This window comes from Scophthalmus maximus, chromosome 12 (assembly GCF_022379125.1).
Source record: "Scophthalmus maximus strain ysfricsl-2021 chromosome 12, ASM2237912v1, whole genome shotgun sequence".
Lineage (NCBI taxonomy): Eukaryota > Metazoa > Chordata > Actinopteri > Pleuronectiformes > Scophthalmidae > Scophthalmus > Scophthalmus maximus.
In genome coordinates this window covers 12,093,089-12,117,422 of record NC_061526.1, presented here as the reverse complement: position 1 = coordinate 12,117,422, position 24,334 = coordinate 12,093,089, and the positions used below count along the sequence as shown (strand labels likewise).

General features: G+C 43.4%; 1 protein-coding gene across 7 annotated transcripts in view; it reads left to right on the top strand.

Moving 5' to 3' along the window:
* nav3 (neuron navigator 3) overlaps nt 1-24,334 on the top strand; it is a 172,944-nt gene that overhangs the window by 112,808 nt on the left and 35,802 nt on the right. For 6 of the 7 annotated variants that reach the window (XM_035613909.2, XM_035613919.2, XM_035613899.2 and 3 more), the window contains 3 exons: nt 468-576; nt 7,125-7,526; nt 9,418-9,537. In XM_035613909.2, coding sequence (XP_035469802.2) covers nt 468-576; nt 7,125-7,526; nt 9,418-9,537 — 631 coding nt within the window. The remainder of the gene's footprint in view (nt 1-467; nt 577-7,124; nt 7,527-9,417; nt 9,538-24,334) is intronic. The other variant, XM_035613926.2, reaches the window with a different exon arrangement.

The window sequence follows — 24,334 nt, the reverse complement described above, 5'->3', positions numbered from 1 at the left end:
TTTCCGACGCGGCTGACAGAGAAACAAAGGAGCTCTGACAGAGCACAGGCACAACTGTGTTCCTCGCAAACTGACAGAGTGCGTGGTGTCATGGCACGTTATTTCTGCCTCGGCCTGAAGGAAAAATGTCAATAGCGTGTCAAATTGCATATCCACTTTTCAGAGTAAAAGAAGTGCGTGTTGTGCAGCCTGACAAGCTGATTTATTGCAATTCAGATTTCTCTGGATGGGGTTTAGGGATGTGCACCCATGCTGGCTGTCATTATGATCGGCCGTTGTTCTGTTCTCCCTACTGAGACGCTCAGGGACATCCAATGAAACGCTGTACGTCAGATGTCCCCATCACTTCTAATTCTGTGTGTTTGTGCGTGTGTAGCCTTTGTGGGCATGGGTGAGTGCTCGCTGTGTGGGTGTGTTTGCGAAGCTCAAAACGTCTCAGTAAATCATATGGAACAATGTGTCTCCAGGAGAGGACCCTGAGACAAGACGCATGAGGACGGTGAAGAACATCGCAGACCTGCGGCAGAACCTGGAAGAAACCATGTCCAGCCTCCGGGGGACGCAGATCAGCCACAGGTAGGCACACAGATCTTTTCTCATGGCGATAAAAAAACAAATGTTTATTTCCTATTCATTCGCTCAAAGAGCCCTGGAATCAATTCACTAACTATCCAGTCATAACTTCACAGCCCCGTCAAGGTTGCAGCTATAGCATATGCAAATTGAGTGAACCAAGCACTTCACCCCTGCATACATAGCCGTGAGCCACAGGTTTCTTGTTCTCTTAGTCAGGCTACATTCCCCGCTAATATGAATGTATATGGATTATTAAAACAAAACAAGTCCATCACATGATATGAACATGACAAATCAGAGAAGGATATGTCTAGTCTCTCCCAAGACCCAATCGGGAAGCTAATGTAATGTGGAAAAATAAACGCATTTAAAATGCATTCACATTGAAATCTGCTTCCACGGTAACACCTTATGTATGGAGTTGAGATTCCAGCTCCACCAGACTAAATACACACAGTTTAAAAATTGCACCCAAAATGATTTCGGGGTTGAAGCAAATGATTCTGCATGGCTGTTACATTTTAACTGCGACAACAGTCAAATGGATAGGATGGTTTCGTGCAGTAAGAGTATGTGACCACGGCTTCAAAGCTCCGACCCCCCACCTGGCTCTCTGCAGGCATCGTGCAGTTTCAGTCGGACAAATAAATCGAATGCAGAGGAAACTGAGTTGGCTGTCAGTGATTATTTTATAACACAGTTCTGTGTGACTTAGGACATTAAACATCTGTAGTTCACTTTTCTTTTTACAGGGGCATATGAGAAAGGTCGGAGTTCACCGCTCAATTCAAAGCTCATGAGCGACATATGGTAAATGAAAGTAGTCAATAAAAGTAAATCAAGGTACAGCTCGCATTAGGGATAGATGTTTGATGCTTGAGGGCAGCACGAGCCATAAACATAGCATTACCATATTATCACCTCAGAAAATCAATAAGGCAAATGAAACAGCAACTTAATTATACATTAAGCCGACAATGTAGAAACACTTGCATTCATTTAGAGTCATGCAAGACCATTATTCACTTTACTTATACCTCTGTTTTATTTTAACAGTAGTGTATGGTTTTTGGTGGAAGCAACGCTGATGATGTTGAGAGCGAACCCAAATAATAACGTTGCAGAGTAGGCCCCTAAACCAGAACAATTGTCTTTAAACATGCTAAAAAACACTGATAAGCTTTGTAGATCTGAGGGATAATTCTCTGTGGGTTTGCCTCTACAACGGACCCCTTTCACATTACATATATTCATCTAATCCAGTGTAAATTATGGAAATATTGATCATGGCAACTTCATAAAATAGAAAGACCGTGTCGCCATAGAAATATAAGAGGAGAGGACTTACAGAGCAACCACAGTTTTATCAAGAGCTGCAGTCTGTATAGGCCTGCTTTGAACTCGTGATTTTTTCACTTACGTAATGGCAAGTAATAGACGGAGACATGTTCAACTTCAGCAAAGCGTCACCGCCGCAACAAAAGACAGCCGCTTTAGAAGAAGACCCACACGTCACGACAGAACCACTGAAAATAACCAGAACGAAAGGGGGTGGGGGACGCCTCCTTTGTGATCACAGTTGTGTGTCGGCACAAATTGTCCAAGTCAGTCCTTATATCTGTTGTCCTTGGCATATGAAAGCAGTTCTGGTTTTCATACCTCAGACTCACCCTACACAGTTTTTCACTCTGATCCAACAGGGAGATACAGTATTTCTCCTCATTAATAATGACTCTCCCCCTATTGCCATGCCATCTTCTCCACCGCGTTTCCTGGATTTAATTAAAAAACAGGTTTCACCTTCCTCCCCAGCCTGGCACACACGTAATGACGTGCTGGAGTTGATGGACAACCAGCGCCATCAGAAGACTGTGGGCAACATAGAGACTCTCACAACACAGCGCAGAGACTGTGGCCCCAGACGGAGAGAAAAATCCTAACCATTGGTTTATGTCAGCTCCCTGGGCAATGGTTCCTCGCTCGTCTCTCTCAGTCTATTATTTTCGCGTGTTTTTGCCCCGTGCGCAGAGGAAGACTGTGGCCGGGCTGCCAACAGCCGTGACAGATGGCAATCTGTGTGTGCGCGTGTGTTTGTTTTCTAATTCTCTTTCTCAGAGGAATATGAGCCAAGCCCGATCAATACAGCGCTGTGGTCTTACCACCACGTTTAACGCAATGGGACCCACACGGGCTTGCGTTGTGAGGTGATTCACATGCATCAGACAAAGTGCATCAGACCCCGACACAACCTCCATATACGTTGTCTGTGTGTGATTTGGAGAAGCAATAAGCACTGGTCCAAGATGGCAGTATCGGTGGAAGAGTGCCTGGGCTACTGCGTAGTTTTCTACCATTACATTTAATGGGAGAAAAAAAGCGAAGTCGGCTCCTGAGTGTGCGCCTCTGTCGCTCTATAATCTCTACGTGTTTATATTCTTAATGTGACAATAGCCTCTGACTACGCATGACAATTCTGTCCATGACAAAAGCCTGGCCAGACTGTCCTAATCTCTCCCCTGGATAAGAAAATGTCTGTAATCACCGTGACGCTTCGAAGCACCTTAAGTAATTAATCACCGTTACACTCAAGCGGACATGACTTTCATATTAATCATTTTGTCTTTCTCTCTACGCCGTCTGTGGGATCCCCCCTTTTGTGCCCTGGCCCCTCAAAATATTCAATATTTTTATGATATGTTTTATTTTCATACACTTTTTTGTAGTATTAGTAAATGATTTTGCTCTTTTCCCACAACTATGGCTGAAGACATGCATATTTAATCCGGTGTATTGTTCAGTGTGTCACAACTTGAAGTTGTTCTTATTAGTGATGTTATTCATTAATAGTTCTCACCACTTTTATGCTTTTTATCTGACAGTATAGAGAGGAAAGGACATGAGACGAGAGGAGAGATGGGGAACCACATGCAAAAAAAATGTCCAACAGGGGATGTTCCAATTTATGGTCAGCGTCCCCCAACGCCGTCAAAAAACAAAAAAAAACTCAAATTAAAGACAGATGTTTTGCCCATCTGTCTTAGAACTGCACTGCCGTACAAAAAAAACTAACTCCATATGTCCATAAAGCAAGTACTAGCCTAAACAGTAAACAACAAATTCTAAATATTGTAAATAAGTGTTACTCCAGTGAGGTTTTCGACAACATTATAGGTTTATTACATTTTTGGTCACTTAAGATACACAAATATTTTAAGAACGTGATAAAGCCTCTTCTCCGTTGAGACGCTCAAACCGCCTTTAGATTGAGACTGACTGAAAATGCAACCTCTCCACAGTGAACTTGATGGCAGCTAATGTTACCTGAAAGTATTGACCGGGTTGAACAAGCCCTTCTTCAAATAATAGCCGTGGGTAAGCTACAGTTTCGGAAGTGCTGCTACCCTCTCCCCCTCTCATTGCACTGACCTTGCCAATTTGGTGCCATCGCGGCGGCTCAGCACGTGTCGGGTCCTCCGCATACGATCCGTCCATGAAAATTTGTATTGATTGGCAATGGAAGGGAAAAGGAACAGTTCACGGTGTGAAGAAATGCTGTGATCTCCAAGGACAAACCTGTGACACAATAAACAGAAAATGAAAATCTCTCCCTCGACTCCCTGTCTGCTCGGCCCTGACGGATCCATGTCTAGTCCCGGGGGGGTTCAGCAACTGCCGGATGACATTTCGAACATAATTGCTTCACCCGGTTGGATTTGTTTATTTTTGTGTTTACATTTGGAGTACAGAGACAACAGGCTGGATAAATTATTCATCGGTTTGCACTTGGGGAGATAGCCGATCGTCCTGTTCGTGTGCACGTATAAGATTGTGATGCAATCATTTTCATTTCTTTTTATATTTACCTGACACGTCGATACTGAAAGATTTGCGATGATTGCAATAATTCAGTGGTAGTCCAACACACTACCAAAACGACAAGTTCTCAACATGAATGATGGGTCAACGCTTCGGAAGTCACATTGCTGGGTTACGTTTTTGTTTTTTTTTAAAGATCATTGAACTAACCCTCCCCAAGAAATGAATGTTGAACTCTCAGGCCTCATTAGCTGCAAGAAAAAGGTTCCAGTGTATTTATATCAAGCAATGCTCAGCAATAAGCAACTCCCTGCTGTCAACATGGATTTTTCTCCTGCTGAGCTCTTGGCTAAACACAAAATAGTCTCCCTCTGTTAGGACTTATTTTGGTTCTGCTCTCAACCAGATTGTCCGGCGAAACAAGGCTCCCCAGAGCCCTGCAGGGTTTATGGGAAATGTGGTCTCACTTTTGAGAGACGGTAATATTTAGAATTCAATGAGACTTATAGATTACCAATGGTTTATGGCATCATATGCTTTATTTTGTGGTGATTATATACAAACACTTAGTTGACATCAATATGGTGAGGTTGGCCAATAATACCTTTTAGAATTGTGTTATCTTTTTAATTGGACCCTGTCTGTTCCTGTGTGGTAGGTGTGCACCTTTCTCACTACCTTCCCTCTACTTGCAGCTCAGCCACATCCTTGGTTTCCACGCTCACTTATCTTGACACCTACACACACACACACACACACACACACACTGCTCCCTCAGTTTTTCTGTCGTCCTCCTTTTTTCCCTCTCTCTGTCTGCTGCCTGAAGATAAAGATAAGCTGATTTAGCAAACTACATTGTGTATGAATGGTTAAATGATTTTGATTTCTCTACTGGAACAAATTGATTTCTGCATTTCCATATTCGGCTGTGATCGCTCTCGTCAGATAAGCACTTGTGTTTTCATTTGGCTGCTCCGCACTCTAACACGGCATTGCATGTGTCATTGGGTTTCTCTTTGTGTGTGTGTGTGTGTGTTTTGATCACAAGAGGTGTTGATCGAGATGTGTTGTGAATATGGCTGGCATCACTGACCCTCTCACGTTGGCGCTTGGCAACACAGGGGTGCCCTTTTTCACACGCACACACAGACACACACACGCGCACGCAAAGCCTTTTGTCACACCTCTCTCACTTCTATGTGTGAGATGCTGCTTTAAGATGTCATTGCTTTTGTCACCTAATGGAGGAAGGCCAGCGTACAAAGGCAGGCATCCATCGAGGTGTCTCATCCCACATATCCAGCTGCTGTCCTCCATTTCACCTGCATCGCCCGCTACACTCGTGTTTTACATTTTAGTCCCCTCTTTTTTTTTAAACCGAATTCTTCAAACTTAAAAAAGCTGCTATTTTTGCATTGACTTCATCTGCTGGCAGACAATAGGTGTATTAAACAAAAATGAATATGCTGAAAATGCTAAAGTTTCGCGTGTTACCATATACAAACATCATATCCTTATATTGCGAAAATTTCAGTGTATGATTGTTTTATTATACATATCTGTACCATATGGCACATCTGAAGCCATAATCCTTTTTACACTTCCACTTTGTTAATCCTGTTTCCATGGCAATATAAATGATATGTAATGCAACACACTATTATTTTGTTTACACCGGCATATTTATTAGTAGAATGCATGTCTGTATGTTATACTTAGGATAAAATCCAGAGCAGCAGTCTCATCGTGTGAATGCAGTGCACTATTTTTCCCAGCAGAGAGAGCTCCAGCTAGGTACGGCTGCTGCCATGATGAAGTGGCAAGGCTTGGTGTGTGAGTGGTCTGCAGCACTTTGGAATTGATCCAATCATTTGGGTTTTACTTTCCGTTCTTGTAAAAAGCCGGGAAGGATTTTTTTTTTTTATGCCATGTGTTGCAAAGCTGTGTGTTGCAGCTGACATTTACAGCTTCTTCTCCTGACGAAAAAAAAGGACTGCATAGGTTATTGCAGTGCTAATGAAGAATAGTCAGGATCGCGAGTCAGTCCCCTTTGTCTCCCCCAAATGGTTTCAAGTATTTTTAAACAACATCATTTTGTGATATTGTCAGACAATTGAAATTCATTCATGCAGTATTTTTTTTGTGTTATTTCATAGTTGATTTTTCTTTTATCTTATATATGTATATACTTGTAAAGAACAACATTTGCCAATTTAACATGACATTCCCCCCAATTAATATTTTTGTGACTTTTAAAAAAATGTGTAACATTTTGTAAAATTCTCTCGGTAGTTGTATGGAAACGTTGCTGTCTCTCCTCTCTCTGTTTCTATGTGATGTACCCTGATGGTCTGACATATTTTCTCATGGGGGCCTTCACTTTTTTCCCCTTTCAAGTTAATACACTGGAAGAAACAGTGTTGTAGAAAGGTCACACACACACACACACACACACACGTGATTTGAAGTGAGTGGCAGTCAACTGACGTAGAACGCTCTGGACCGATGTTTTCACCTGAATGATTTGCCCTTCACACAGGAGTGCACTTGACATGATGACTTCTGACTTATGCATCTGGTCTATTTGAGGCACTTTACCAATTACCCGCTATGCTGAGCCTTTAAGACAATTGACAACAATTAATTAACAACATGATAATAAAATGATATCCTGTCGTATAAGAGTCAGAAATAAGTCCCTGCTCAGTCTTTCTACACTTCTGTGTCCACAGTACGCTAGAAACAACCTTTGACAGCACGGTAACCACTGAGGTCAACGGGCGGAGTCTCCCAGCCCTCACCGCACGCTCCTCTCCCATGGCCTGGCGACTGGGCCAGACCCAAACCCCACGTCTCCAGGCAGGCGACGCCCCCTCAATGCCCAGCAGCTATGCTGCGCCCAGGGCGAGCTCGACGGGCGCTGGCACCACAACGGGGCGCTACAGTGGGCACTCGGACCCCACCAGGTTTGTGTACAGCGCCCCCCTGAGGCGAGCAGCAGCGGCGAGGGGGGCGGAGCAAGGGGAGAAGGGAGGAGGAGGGCTGGAAAGAGGGAAGCAGATGGAGGTGGCAGGGTACATGAGTGATGGGGACATCCTAGGGAAGACTGACCGGATGGATGAGATCACCAGCGGGTAGGATGAGCATGCTAGCTTCCACTGACACTCTGACTAATTCAAAGTTGCTGCTTTAATGGTGCAATTATTACAGCTTATTGAGACCATATAAATTACAGGTGTATTCAGATATAAAACTAAAGCCGGGATTAGTGTGTTCCTTAGATATGTAACTGAAATTTTAGGCAGCTTTACCCTGTGTTGAGTGATGTAAACAAACGTTTAACAGCATATCAAGCATTAAACCATATATATGTATAATTTATGCTTGTCTTAAAATAATCATTGAGCTCTTTTAAAAATAAGCTTACTCGCTATAATGCTGAGAGTCAGATTTCAAAGATGGATACCACTCTCAACTTGAGGTAACAGTCAGCAGCCAGTTAGCTTAGCCGAGATTACAGAGAATGAGAAATAGGGGGAGTCAGCTGGACCAGCTCTCTCTAAAGGTGCAGTAGAAGTACCCGCATGGAAACCTGAAGCTGCTTATCTCCTCTGGTTGCTTGGCAACCTCAAGGTGATGACAAGACTTCCAAGAGGTCGCTGCTGTCAGCCATGATATTATTTGGTAAATGATAACATTTTATGTTTATTTATTTTAATTTTAAATACAGAGTAAACAAATGAGATACACTATAATATGTTAATTTGTGAGCTGGTATGTGGATTTTGTTGCCTTCGGGCAGCGCCGTGTCAGCTGTTCCCCGTTTCCTGTGAGAGTGTTCAGTCCTCTCATCTAACTCTCCGCAAAAAAACTAAATAGGAACAACATGACGAGTGAGCTCCTTAAATGAAAGGCATCATTGATTGACGGCAGGTTCTAAAGTAATGTTTTGAATATTGGCCGCGGGGTGTTTTTGTTTGTACTTGAACAACCAACTGAAGATACATATGTATTCCTATTAACTGGTCATGAACTGTGGAAGGCATTATGACATTTTGCAAGGCCAAGTTATGTAAATGTATATTCATTTCCCAACTCTGCTTTGATATCTAAAGCAGAAGGCATCAGCTTTAATATGCAAAAGATTGGCCTTCTACATCATTTATACTACGTACATGAGTACAAGTGACACATTTGTGTTCACGCTTAGCTTTTTTTTCATACAGTTGCCAAGGCCACACCAATTTCTTCTCTGTGCATCAATACAAATAGCCTGCTGACACCCACCAAGGCTATCATTGGTTCGTCATGCCTTGTGAGGAAAGGTTCATATAAAAGATTACGTGAATGAAGAAAGATAAATCAGGGTCTTCTGCAAAACGTTGTGACGACTCGCGTGTGGGCTTCTGACCTTCATTCCCCTCAATAGTAATAAATGCCCTGAGCAAGTGGTGGCTGTGCTGTGCAAGCAGTTCATCTTCCACACATGCGGCCACACAAACAAACTTGACACCATGCATTTGATATTTCCAAAAAGGAGTTAAGGGGGCAGAGAATGCTGGGAGGGGCAGTTAAGCGAAGGGTGATGGAGGTATAAAGCATCCATCGGGTTAAAGATGTGTCAGAAGAGAAAATGTAGCGACACATCGGGAGGGAAAGGTGATTAGCTGACTAATTGGCTTAATTAGCTCAACGCTAATGATCATCATGTCCCATCAGCCATGTCTGATAGGTGTCTGGCAGAAGCCTCTAATGCTACCCGTTACTAACTACCATATACATATCCACAGATACACAAATTGACTTAAACATGCCCCCCCTATTGTTAGTCCAAAAAAAGCAAATATTCCTAAATAAGTTGTCATTAGTCCGATAATCTGTAGATCAAACGTGGCATTATCATCTCTTTAGATGCTTCAATTCAATTGTTGTTTTTCATTATTAAAAAAAATATATTGTTGAATCACTTTTTGTGCCAAATTATGTTCAAAAATCTACCCCCTTTAATTGATTCTCCCCTCACAGATACCTGACAGACGGGGGCCTCCATCTGTATGCGCGGAACACAGGCCGAGGCTCAGACGTAGCCTCTTCACGAGAAATATCCCAGAGAGGAAGCAAAGAGATGCAGGGCGACGTAGACAGGTAAGGATGGAGCCCGTCAATCATGCGGCGCTGCTTCTTTCGCCGATGTACGTTTGGACCGCCGCACCCAGGTCCGTCTGACGTTTCTCAGATTCCGAGAGTTTTCCAAGGATGCGTTGAATGGATGACAGCACAGTGTTAAAAAAAAAATCCACATTTGCATACAATGTCTAAGTTTTTTACATTTCAGTTTTCTACTTTTGGCATTTAGCTGATGTTCTTCTTGCAGAGAAGCCTGCAGTGGTTTCGACAGTACAAGCCTCAGTAACTTTGCTGTTTGGTTGCCAGTCACTTTGAGCTGTGGCCAGGTGGGCGTTTGCGAGGGTGAACCCGCCAGACTGTGCTCTTGGGCCAGTGATGCGTGTGTGCGAGGAAAGCGGTGCGGAGAATGGCAGGAAGGTTGAAAACGTATCAGCTTTCCCGAGCAGAAACTGCAGCCACATGCTCTTGGAGCCAATTGAATTGGATTTGATGCAAAACCCGTTGAAGCATTCACCCTTTCGACAGCTACCTAAGCCAGCAACTTACCATGCAAACGGGCAGAAGTGATCAGAACAAACTGGTACATTTGTGAGGCTAGTACAGCCAAAGAGTTATCCAGATCTAAACATGTGTTTTTTTTTAATGAGCTACATGAATGTGGCAGGATTTTGTTTAGTTTACAATACTAATTTTTACATGCAAAGTGCAATGACCTTCTTCCCACACAGAGGATTGTTTAAATATCTATATCATACTCTGTATAAAAGTAGCTTTAGAGCACTGACATTACACAAAACCATGAAGTGAAGAGTTAATACCCATGTGAAAAACTTTACTCATATAGTCTTGGGGAAGAAACATATTTAGAATACATTTTTAATATCTTCATTAACAGTTTTAATGAAGATACAGGCATACGAGAAGATACAGGAAAAAGGTGCCAAATAAAGTAAAAGTCTGTTTTTCTCATCCTTGATGATCACGGATGAAACATTCTCCAGTTAAAGAATAAGTTAAACAGAAAGCAAGCCTCAAGCAGAAAGTCCTAAATAAGTTAATGTCCTTCAGAGGTGATAGTCAGCCCCCCCTCCTCCCCTCACTGCAGGGACATCTAAGACGTGGTATCGATTTGAGGCTGTCAAGCTCGGATTGGGATGGCAGGCCTTCGGAGAGGCCGCTGGGAGTCAACTGATGCAGTGACATTTCCCAGTGTCGCATCTTCAACTTCTGCCAAGATTTCAATGAGTGGCAGCGTTAAGGGGAGTGGGAGGCCTGAAAAGCAATCAGATACGGCTCTCAAGAATTAGTTGGCTTTTGTTATGGTGCATTCTATCAAGACACTGTGAGTCAAGCTGACAGCAGGCTCCAAAAATAACATATAAAGCAACAATATTTTTTAGTTAGACATTAAATTGTCACACGGTCGCCCACATCTCAAATCAGCGGATGAAGCTAAATGGGATAAATGCTTATGTGGTGTCATAAGGAGTGAAGTACAACTTGTTGACGACCTTACATCCTGCTGTTTCTGTGTCTTTACTGCCCGTCCAAACCACTTGTTTTCGCAGCCCAGACGATGCCGCTGCTCCTGGGTTACGTGCTCTCAATAGCGCGTGTCACAACAGTCCGTCGAGCCCGTCAGCCAGGGGCGAGTCCGCTCATATCCGTGTTCGGTCAGGCGTCAAAACACACTAGAACTGACCGGAGGTTCCGAATAGACGATTAACCTGCCCCCCTGTCTGTCTCGAACTGATCTGCCTGTCAGACTTTGACACTCAGTCAAAGGGAAAGATGGGATAAGAATAAATATGAACCCTGTGAACTGTCTCATCCATTTGCCAGGTCTCAGCTTCACACTGCGTGTGTTGTATCTCAGCAGTTTTTTATATTTTTGCCTAAAGTGTCTCTCACCTTGCCTTGACATTACCCCCCACCCCCCCAAAAAAACAAAATGCTGTTTTCTCAGCTAAAGTCAGTGATAGTGCCGTGGGCCTCAGGGGCAATGAGGAAATATGGATGCCTGCTTCCCTCTAAGATGCCTGCAGGCAACCGACTCCCCGTAGGATCAGAATTTGAACTCTGGAAACCGTGTTTTCCGTCCTTCCTACCTTCCTTCCTTCCTTCAACGGACATACATACAAATACACACGATGCTTCCCCTGCCTCCCTCTGACTAGTGTGATTGTCAGAAGCCGAGCTGTCACTTCCCACTGACATACAACAAAGCTCAGCGGGGGAATTCGTTTCCGAAGCGATTACTCACTGGGCTCCACACCTCGGCGCGGGCTTTAGCACCGTCTGTGAGACAGGAGCTGCCCTCCGCGATGCGCTCCTTCTTTATCCCAAAGCATTCATCAGCACTCATTCGTTTTCCTTCATAACCCCCTGCAGATGAGGCCCCAAGTTGGAACAATCGGTTTGCTCACTTTGAAGAACTTTTCAGGAATGGTGAGCAAAGCATTTGTTCTGAGGCCGTAAGAGAGTCATATCTACATTGTCTAGTTTCTCTTTCCCTGCAGTCAGTACATGGTTATGTGAAACCCCCTATGGCTGTTCTGAAGCTTAAGCAATGAATACATGGCCTAACATTATAGACTAGTCAAAAATATTTTCATTAAACAGGGCCCTGGAGAAATAGGTTTGCTGTGGAGATATACTGGAGGTCTCTGTGCTTCTTGTCCTTGTTCAACGTTTCAGAAACATCCTCTTCAGCTAAAACCTTTTGTTGTTAAAGTTTTTTCGCATTGAAACTCAAGGTTTTATATTACCTATAGTGGATTGTACTGTATATGAGAAATGCAGCAACAGTTTATACGTGGAAACATCTGTACTGTATTCATACTATGTAACGGCCTCTTCATAATTGTTGAGGTCACAAAACATCATTTTCAGAAAGTGTGCTTTGCGTTGACTGGACATACAGTAAGAAAGTGTTTTGCCGGGCGGTAGCTGGATATGAAGTGTATAGTTTGGGACAAATTACTTGGAAAGAAATACTGAGCACCAAAATGTCCCCAGCCCTCTTCTCCTCCCTTCTTTTGCATTTCCTCTCATTTGTGAGCAGTAATTGAGGAAACGTACACACATGCGCCCCAGTCATGCACAGACACACACACACACACAGTTCTGCCGGCGGACTGGCAGCAGCAGAGAGAGTTCCTGGGAGGTAGAGAGCGGCAGTCGGCCTGTGAACGTAAGGCGCGCTCCCGCGGGGCTCATTATTCTTCACGCTTTTTCTCCGTCCGTAACGACTCCCCTGGCTGCCACTCACGGCGGCTTTATCCCCAACCAACGGGGCCCCGGAGGAAATGCATCTAAGTGACTCGTCAGATCGAGACTCACGGCCAGCAGGTGACTGAGACCATCTGGGGGCTAGAACAGGGTGGGATTATGTCTGCTGCAAGCGAACCGTTCATGACACATGTGCTCGATGTGATTATTGTTGCTCATCTGCATTTCTCGAACAACTCAACAACTCTCTCTGGAGGTGGATTGGGAGGGAGAGGAAACGGGAACTGATAGGGCAAGTTTTGGATCTGAGTGCCTTGGATCGTCTCAGAGCCGTGGAATACGACCGGTATTCAATAGAATTAAGTGTGACAAGACACAGAAATGAGTTCAGTGTCAAATATACACTTACTTTTGGATGTGGTTTTTTTTGTTGTTGTTTGTTTGTGCTATGAATAGAATTTCCTGAAACTGACCATCTGCCCCAAAGCAGCTGAACAACAGAGGCTCAGATCCCTCTTCTCACCAGTCCATTTCAAAACAATGGTGAGCTCGGTCTTGGCTAAAAGCCCCCTCGCTAAAAATACCCCTCCTGTGCGCCATGCAACATAGATGAGTGCCTACTCCTGGCCTTTACTGTCAGGAAAAGACACCAGAGGAGGATTTTTTGACACGGGCTCCCCGCTCTCAGCAGAGACATGAATAAGTAACAGGGCCTCGCTTTTAGCATCCTCGTGTCTATAGTGTGTGCGGCACTCTCTCTCTCTTTCTCTCTTCCTCTCTCTCTCTCTCTCGTTCACCCTACCTTCCCTTCAGGGCAGGACTGTGGCAGCTGGCTCGGCATTTTTCGGTTACGTGAAGCTTCAGGGGATTGGAGACAAGTTTGTGTTTGAATGCGCGTCGTGTTGCTGGTTGTGTTGACCGTGCTTGACAAACAGTTTGTGTGTATGTCCATTTCAAGAGTGTGCGCGCGCGTTTGTGCGTGCGTGTGTGTGTTTGTGTGTGTGTGTGCAGATTTCTGCATACGTGTGTGTTACTGAGAAGCAGGATCCCGGCTGTCACTCCGAAGAGCACTGACGGTCGCGGTGAAGCTGCACGGCTCGTCAGCGCTGCCGTAAGCAGCGAGGAGATTTGGAGGAGACTGTTTTTTTCAACCGCCAGTCGGCAAAGTCAGTCGTTGTTTCGAGGCATTTGGTTGTTTTTTTTCTCTCAGTCTTTCCACCTTAATAAAGGGCACAAAGGCTCACAGAATACACTTCACTGACTCTGTAAATACGTGTCCTCCCTTGTGCCTGCATACGCATATATTTCCTCTAGAATACTGTACCGTCCAAGTGCGACCCATATCAACACGCGCCATGGGTAAATGTCCACTTTTTGGAAGATTTCATCTAATATCTCACTGTCTGGCATTGATTTACTGTCCCACTCTGGATGCTGCTCTCTCTATTTATAATTAATCTGAATGTTTCTCATTCTCTCCTCCAAGAGAAGCTCGGTATCCTCTGTAATTACTGTACTCACTGAATTAACAAGTAGGTTCGAGCAGTGATGAAATGAAAAGACACTGTGCCCTACTTAATTTTTCTGAATGTGAGGTTTGGGTCCCACGAACCAGGTCATATTTTCCCCTCCGAGTCTCAAATGTAAACAGGTGCTGTTATTTGAGATATTAAGGTGTCGAGTAGAATGCTGCTTTTTATACATCTGCTTCTTTAAATCAACGCGTCAGGTCAACTATTCTGTGTTCCTGTTCCTTTGTGGTGTCTTTTCCTTTGCTGAGCCTGGCCTAGGCAGCTCTCAGCGTGATGATTTTTAGGCCATATGCTCCTCTGTCTCCGAACCGCAGCTCTATCTGTCAGGGTCATCTTATCCATCTGAGTGAGAGGCCCAACACAACATGGTCACTATGCGTCTTTGTGGAAGATTGTTGCCACATTAATTATGAGATATTACCAAAATTATGAAAATAATGACATAATATATCAGAAAAATTTAGCCTATGAGAGCCTCTTCCTTATGTTTTACAGTAAAATCTTCTGAAACTAACTTTTATTAGTAAGTAGCACTGCAGAACAACTCCTTGTTCCATTACATTTTCAAATTTTAAACACAATTTGACACTTTGAGAGTTACGGTATTAGACTCTCTGTAATGAAGTGCAATTTTATGTTTCTGTTGTCAATATTAACCTCTTGAAATATCCTAATTTGAAAGTCATGGGGTTAAAAGTACCACTCGTGCTGGTCACCTCTAAAGCTCACTGATAAGGTTGTGATGGGGGAAATTGTGTTTTAACCTTTTGACAGAGCCTGCCCGGTTGCTGTTTCCCCCTGCCTCCAGTCTTAATGTAAAGCTATGCTTACAGGCTGCCGACGCTAGCTTCTTATTCAGTGCTCAGACATGAAAGTGGTATTGATCTTCTCATCGAACTCGCGGAAAGAACCCGAGTGTGTTTTTAAATGTCCGTATGTGTATTATTTTAATGATGTGTTGAAAGCTTATAGAAGAGACTGAAGTACCACTTCGTGGATTTTTTAATAAGGAAGCAAGAGTTTCCACTTAATTAAAGACTCACGCACACACACACACACGCACACACACACACACACACACATATAGAGATGTCTTTGTACAAGAGATGATGGTCTCATGATGACCTGGCCTCATCGGGTTGGACCCAGGGGTGACGAAGCTGAAGGAATAATGCAGAGTGAGGTCAGACCTGCCTTTCTGTCTTTCTGATTGATCACATGTCCCATAAGGTCAAGTTTTAGATCACTTCCCATAGGTCATCTCAGCCTCCACACCTAACTAGTGATATGTAAAATATTTGATATCAGGGGGAAGTTAAAAGATTAAAAGTAATAGCTAGCTCTTCAATTTTATGAAATGTTTCACACATTTTTAACTTTCACATTTATGGTTCAGTCAGGAACCATTATGACTTGTCATTGTCATTGCCTTCTTTAACTCCGTAACTGTCACTGTCACTATCTGTGAGAATCAGAAATACTTTACACTCCCTGTTCATGCAAATTTTCCCATATTCACAAGCCTCAGGTCTGACTCAATGTGATTTATGGGAAACGGGAATGCCATAATGATGACTCACCTCAAAGTGACACAAAGGTGACATAAGAGGGTAATAAGACATATATATTCCTGCCTAGTGCATAGTGCATGGACTAAACCGGCCATACATGAAGAATGTGTGCTAACCCACATTGATTCCTGTCTTGCCCAGGCCATATAGTCGTCCCATTTAGGGAAACAGATAACAGAGATATTTTGGTGACTCATCAATTGGTGACTGTAAGCTTGTCCTGAGACCTGTAGGCATCACTACCTTGTATGATTTATCATAAGCATAAGGATTACAGTTGTGTGCCCCTGAAAGGCTTAAAACTCCACGTGTAATCGACTCAAAATGTCAATTAAATGAATATAAAATAAGCAATACTTAATGTTTGAGTATAGGTCCAGCTGTTTCCACAACGGGGCATCGGAAGGACTGTGATGAAGGGAACAGGAAAGTGGCCTATTGATCTTAACAGAGGAGAGATTTAGTGCTGTAATTCTCTCAGTTACAAGCAATGATTCCGATATATCTTGGGTCTTAACGCTCTGGTGATTTAAAACTTGTAATCAAATTAGTTTGTCTAGTTAAGAGGCCGAGTGTTTACAGAGGGTAAAGCTGCGGAGCTTGTCCCCTTCAGATTTTACTTGGAGTGGGAATTCATTTGAAAAGATTAAATTGTCTGCATCTTTATTTAAGTCAAAGTGGTTTGTTATGCAGCTGGCAACAAGTTGTGATGGAAAAGAAAAACTTGAAGTCAAAGCATCACAATTAGCTGTTGTTATCTTTGGAAAAGTGTCTGATGCCTGAAATATGTGAGGGCGTCCTTATGTAGTTTCCCTATACTGTAGAGTCGGGGAGGTTTGTTGTCATGCTGTTTGTAGATTGGAGAACAAATTTTAAATCGTTCTTGTCGTATTTTGGAACAACGTGAGGATTTGTGAAGGGTGTAGAGATGCTTTGTGTTCCAGTACATCAGTGTGGTGATAAATAATAGGATTCATGAAAGATGTGTCTGCAGGAGTGCCAATGGATTAAGTCAGGACCGCATGTGCAGGTCAAATTCACGATAGATTTTAAGATAAAAAGACTAAAAACCCTTTGCTCCAGCTGCATCAATTCAAATTTCGAAAGATATGACTCTATTCATCATCTGACAGTCCTAATGAGTTTGTGAGAATAAGAATCGACAAAGCTCCTATCATTGCTGAATTAACTCTGCTGGCATGGAGACTGGCTGTCGTGGATAAGAAGATGGATTAGAAAGTAATAATCTTTGTGTTTTGACGAGTGATTTAATTAAAATCCATCGTCTTTGAAGTTCTACACTACCTATTGTTGTTTGTGTTCCTCTTTCTTGATCAGTAAAATGAGTCCAATAACCTTAAACAAGATCTCAACAGAATTCCTATCCAGTAAATACATTTGTAAAACAATTTATTTCACAGTTTGTTAAACAAAAAATGCAGTAAAAGTTGCAGAGAATAATATCAAAAAACTCCAGGCAAAAAACATCATTCATTAGTGTAGAGTATTTGGATTTAAACATCAGGATTGACATGCTGTTCAGGATAGGTATAGAGTTAACCGTGGCGATCCTGTCGAGTCTCTTTCCCACAGAGATGCAGCCGGTTGTCCGTTGCTTGTCATTGATTCTGGATGCACACCAAGATCACTGGTTGTCGGACTCTAACCTCAGCTGAGGGCCTTGGCAGAGCAGCTGCTTTTGTGCCGCCTCTACCTTTTGAGTTGTGATGCCATAATCCCAGAATGATGAAGGCTTTTCTGTGCCAGAACAGAAGGTTTGGGTGTGGAGTGTCTGCCAAGTCATCTGCCACAGAAAGCAGACGACCCGGTGATCTGCTGAGGTCCCGCCCACCCCCATAGCTCAACCACCCACACTCACCAGGGTTGGTGAGGGTCTGGTTCGTTTGGCCGCGGCCATATTAGTCCAAGTTTGATAGTCAATTTTGTATTGATGTTATTGTTTTGCAACTAATGTTTGCATGATTGGTTAAATATTTTATTGATATATCAATGAATTGTATAGGTCTGTAAAATGTCACTATCACATTTCCTCAGAATGCAAAACGTTGTGTTCACTTTCCTTGTTTTGTCGAACCAACAGTCCAAAAGCCGAACACCTTCACTTGATCTATCCTACAATTTAATACAGAAATTTGTCTCTCCTTCGATTTTTTTGACAACTGCTCAGCTGAGCAACTTCATACTTGGCAGGTGCATTTCTTAAGGTCACCTGGACGTGCAGTATTGACTTTGAAGTCAACCCCCTTCTCCCCCACCACCACCATTTGTTTCATTTTTTGAGGAAACATACGAAGGAATCCCGACCAACCCTGGTGAATTCCATCGGTTTAGTCTTGTAGACAACGTGAAAATGTGTGAGTGAGTTTATCTCCTTCCAGACCAAAGGAGGAGGAGGTTGGTTGTTGGTCTGGCTGTAGGTTGTGAGCACTTATGTGGGCTGTTTGTTTGCACATTTGCCAGCAGCGTGCCATTGACTTGCACAAACCCCTGTCGGGATGTATTAGCCAGCTTGAAACCACTCGCCTCTGAACGGCTGAAGATTTTGTTGTCATCTTTGTCTGCATTGCAGTAGGAAGCCTGGATCTCTTTACCAGCCCAGTCAGGCAGCGCTGACGTTCTGCTGTCTGTCACCGCTTGGCGGCAAAACATTGGCTGCCCGTCCTTCCAAGGTGACTGTTCCTTTATTGAATTGAGTTGTGCCGAGCTGAATTGGTTTCCACAGTCAGTGACTAGAATAGCCTTTTTTTTTTCTTTTTTTTTGGTCAACATGCAGATGATTTTCTCTTCCTGTGACACCTTGGAAAAAACTAATCCAAGACATTATAATTCGGACAAATGCCCGCAATGCTTCTCTTTATCGATTACATTACCAGCATTAGAAGCAAATGTTTGGGAGGCTAACATGAGCAGTACATGGAAAATCCAAAGACAACGATAAAGCACAATGGCTTATATGGCATGTGGTCTCATTTATGAGATTCTTTTTGATATCCAGGTGGCGTTTACTGTCCCCCGATGACAGACCTCAACAAAAGAAGATTGTGATGTAACTGGAAAGGCTCTTTGTGACTTTGATATCGGATGTCACTCAAAAAGAAGGTTAAGTTAGTGTTCCTGGATAAATTAGGATGAATGAATCATCTCGAACAGCTCGTTGTGCTGTTCTTCTTGCCGCACTGCCCACCATTAGGCTCTTTCAGTGGCCGGGAGACGAGAGTCATGAATAATGTCCCAACATGAGACTGTATGGACAGACTTCTCTGAGCCACCTCACGTATTATGCATGAGATCACTTCCAGTCAGAGGCATCCGGCAAAGACGCGGCGACTGTCGGCTCTCATCCAGCAAAGCACTCCCTCCTTGATTTGGCTTGATTCTGCATCGTCATCCTCCTTTAATTAACCCTTGGTAACCCGCCACTGAAGACACGTCTGATTGCTCCTCTCAGGGCTGACGGGCCCGTCTTGGTGAGGAGGGGCTAGGGGATGAACAGAAGGGAGGGGTAGCTGGCGGCAGCAGTGCTGGGGTGAAAGTGGAAGAGTGAGGTAGTCCTTTATTCCTTGCTCTCCCATTCCCATTTCCTCTCTGGACTCCTACTCGTTTTACAGCTTCTAGCTTCTGTGCCAGGTGAGGTTTTGCCTCCTGTGGTAGTAGACACGGCAGGGAAGCAAACCAAAGCGAAAAACACTTCCGTGACAAGACGACAAGCAGCGTCTATCCCGTTAGAGGTGAGTTGACAGCCTGGAACCTGTAGCAGCTGATTGATCCGTTGTGTTGTGTTTGCGTTAAGTCACACTGTGTGATTTGTTTCGTGCTCCACGTTATAGTCAAATTGAAAATGAGCCTATCACCAAGTTTGGCAGGTGCCAAAATGGCAGGAGAGGAAGAGTAGAGTCATTTGCATGGATGCATTGTATTGTAATTGGGAGTGCTCAGTGGCATTAACTGGGATTATGGTACTCTGCAGGCAAATGAGGATGAGCACTTTACATCTACATCGCAGAGCTCCGTTCTTCATGTGTGTACGTATGTGTGGAAGAGAGAGGGAAATACAGAAACACGCTGTAGGTTGAGAAGGAACGACTTTGTAGGGGCTGTGTTGTTTTCTCCAGAGAACTTGAGCTTGCTGTGTGGACAGTTAGTCATTTATATTGGTTCATAAAACAAGCATCAATATAAGAGATAGACACATTGTACTTCATCTCACAAAACATCAGCACTTTATTTAGTTTAAAGTAAAAATCCCAGTCATAAATAAAGCTTATTTGTTCATATAAATATTGATGATAGAACGGGAATTCACTCACTGTCAGATGAGAACTCTGGTACGTCTCTAATGTTGTAAATGACTTTTATGAGTCTGTCTTTCATGAATTTTTCATTCAACTCAAACTTAAACATTGTAATGTGCGGTAAGGGTTCCATTATAACAATTATGTATCAAGTCTCAATTAAGTGCGGGACACGAGCAATTCATAAATCCAAACTGGTCGCACTTCATGTCCCTAAATGCCATGTACATATCATCCTTTTCCTTCAGTTTTGTTACGTAAGACGTCCACTGAGGAAGTGTTTGCACTGTCCCATCTGGAGGACATCCCTGAGTCACTTACTTCAACACCATCAAATATTTTTCGATCCTCTCTTCACCTTAATATCTATGATCGTGTAATCACCACTGTTGTTTTTTTGTTCACGCCGTTAATAGCATTTTGTCCTCTCGGCCGTAGATGGAACAAGACCCAGCGCAGTGAATATTGAATGAGATAATGTTTGCATGGCTGAGTGTGACTTCAGCATTCGCTGCATCGGAGCGGCTGTGGTGAAAAAAATCAAGCATTTGCGATAGAATCTGTGATAAAATGAACACAGTCGGAAAGGTAGACATCCTTTTACGTCCCCGAATGCTTCACTCTTTCCTGTGGTGAGGTGACATCTTCCCACATCTACCTTTAAGCTTGTGAGCAGCTCTACTTGAGCTTTGTGGGGTTAAGTGCTTTGCTCATTTTAGAAAAAGGAGAGTCTTCCTTATGGACTTTGCATGCTGAGATTTCCCCAACAGGTCGAGGGATTTAAAAAAAACAAAACAGGTCAAACCGTTTCATGTCATTAGTCATTATAGAATTCCATAACTGCAATACACTGACTGATAAAATGTCACACTATGTAGGGCATTACAGTCTAATGCAGCACAGTTGTATTTGTTCAATGAATAGAAAAATGAGAAGAAAAAATACAGGGAGTTTTCAGGTGGATTTTTAGTGGGAGACTTTGACTTGCGTCGCACCATCTGCCCATTTCACTGCCTGGCTTATGAACCAAAGAAGAGAAGCTAACATCCTCCACAGTCTCCTGCTCTCAAGCAGCCTGCTCTTTACATTGTTGCTCATTGTTAATTTAAGAAGTTATGACACAAAAGTCCGTCTCACCCGCCCTCGCTGTGGGGTTATTGAGTTTGCCTGTTCCCTTTTTTGACGGTGTCCCCCCCGCCCCCACCCCCGACCCCCCTGCACACCGAAGGAGATGTGGTGACGTGCATGGGAGGGCGTGCAGCTCTTAAGGGGAGGAGCTTGGTCAGCCACAGCTCTGTCAGAGCGGTCGGAGCCGATCTAGGGAGTCGGCCCGGTGAACCATTCAGCCTGTTACAGTCAGGTGAGCCCTCGGGAGGAGCATTGAAGAAAATAATCTGTTTTCTTTTTGTTTTATCAATCTTTTATTCCAGGAAAATCAAACGTGAATGGATGCTCCTCTTTAGCAATCCCCCCAGCCTCCTGTTCACACAGATAATACGCTGTCATCTATTGCCGTTCCCAGAGCAGCTGGCAAACTGTTAGGTTTGCCCTGCCCTATCCGCATGGGGGTGTTGATCAATATCAATGACTCAGCTGCCACCTTCATTCTGTGCTGAGGTATCTGGCCAAAATAATTTCTGACCACTGCTCTGGTGTGTCTTGAAAGCAAAGTTGAAACAGCGGTTGATAGACGGGACTTCTTATTAAATTAGAAGATGTCCGTCTACAGGCGGTTGGCCTCAGTGTGAATTGTAATCACTTAGGTGTCAAATATCTGTAAAAACTAGTTGCAGTCCGGGGTACAGGTATGGACTCTCTGAGTGGCCCCCCTAATTTTTTTAATATTTCTAAATGTCAGATATTCTAGTATTGATATAGGTTGGTGGACTAAGTCCAGAAATAAGTCCAGGAGGAGAACATCCGTGTACACAGACAAGCCACATGGATTTTTACTATTGCCACAGTATTATCTTGTAGTTCCCATGCAGCCCGCAAGAAAGTGTGGTGATGTTCACATCTCCTTCACCCGAGTCAAATGATCTGTGAACGTAGTCTTTGAACATTTGCATTTTTACATTCATTCTGTCAATTTTCCTTTTATCGCGTTCCATTACAATATCCCAGTGTGTTGATTTACATGCTCGCTCTAAGAATTACATTTCTTAGTAGTGCAAAGTAGTGAATACAAAAGCTAAAGGGCATCTTGACTCTGTGCTTATGAGACATTCACTGTGACTCATTATGTTAATTGAGCAAGACATTACTCAAGAAATAGGTTTTAATCGTAACAAGCGCACTCGAGATTATTCCTCCATGAAAAAGACTTTCAGTATTGTATTAGAGAGACCACCCGGGGAGCAAAGAGTGATATGTTGCAGCCAGGGGAGGCTGCACAAGATTAGTCTCATGTTTAGATAAGAATTGTAAGTCAGCGAGCTTCCCCGCAGCCATCTGCCTCCGCTTTGCGCGTTATGATGATCGACCGCACGACAATCCTTTCACTGCTGTTTCATCGTTCCTCTCGCTTGTACTTCCCAAATAAATCTGCGGCACTTTGACTCTGAGTTTGGAGGAAACTAATATGACACTCTCAATTTAAAAGAACCTTGAATGATATCTGAGGTCTGCGATATGGTATTAGGAGCAATCGGCACTCATAAAAGGACCGCCTGTGCCTCTGCTGTCCTAAACGTCATCTTTAAAGCGTGTTTCTCTCTGAGAATCTGATGCTCATATGCTCTCGGAACCAACATTTCTTACACCAAATAAATATAATAAAACACAGAGACTGAGTTTTTTTTTGCATTTCTGCTTGCAAAAAACCTGTGTTGGAGAGCAGCCAAGTCACTTTGACTGGTTCACTTTGTTTGGAGCACTAAATTCGGCTCCGTCTGCCCGTGTTGTCTGTGACGGGTGGTCTCAGAGGAAGCAGCTGGGTGCACACGGCAACTCTCCCATCACCTGAGCAGAGCGCTCACTTTACATTTGATTGTCAAGGTGACCCCAGAGCCCCCGTCTCCACCCAAACTTGAAGGCCCCGCCCAGCACCAACAGCACATTTAACCTTGATGCTCCGTCGTGTAAGAACAGGTGACACACAGTCGGCCGCTGTCAAATCAAGCCACTCTCACCTTAAAGCAAAGCAACGCTATCAGCCGAGGCGGGCTTAAGAGCAGATGAGAGGAAGCGATTATAGGGAAGCAGCCCAGGTACGTTTCAAAGCCATCGATTTCCACAGGCTTTGTTTGAAAAAAAAGCCCGGTTTGTGCAGAAACACACTCCCTCAAACACTTTGCATCCATGTCTGTTTGATATCAGAGCTCCTCTCCGCCTCCTCAGCAGCAGCAGACTCTTTTTTTTCATTTCTTTTTTTCAAAGAACTACGGTAAAGCTGTAGATACACAAGCTCACAAGCTCAGACTGACAGCGAGGATGCCGTCTATTTCTTTATACGACGAGATCCTCAGTGCATTAAACATGCATCTCCGAGACGCGGCTCAGATAATGGCTTCTAGAGGGAAAATGAAATCTCAAATTGACAGATTTAGGATGGCAAAATGAGAAATTGGTTGCAATACTCAGTGACACAAAGACCCATGACCTGTTTTCTTTTGCCTTTTATGGTTTGTTCCTTTCGACTAAAAACTTCTTTACAGCCACATGAGCACAGAAAAGAGTTACAGCCTCAGTCTAAAATTCTATATGAATTTGAACAAATTATATACAGCCAAAGTACAATGTTAATCCGAAAACAATATCATTTTGCTATAATGCAGTTATAGTGAGTCACAGAACTGGTCCGATTTCTGCAGTGAAAATAAATGGCGCTCATTCTCAATCTGTCATAAGACCCATAATAAATAAATAAAATTCTGCACTGCACCAGTGGACAACTGGGTTACAAGGTGTCTGCGCCTCACTGCATTCATTAAAAACCTTTTACAGGTGTCAGGAGAATACAGCCCATTTGGCAAGTAGACTCTATACAACAACTCCTGGCATTTACCGTACACCTTAATATTTTCATTAAGTAACCTATGGCTAATTTCAGCCGATGAATGGCATGCATGTGTTAAGCATAACAGTTCCTTATTGATTTTCTGAACAAATATTTATTAAATCGATTGTGCCATCATCTTCCGCCCAGACAGCCACCGTGCACGTCCAT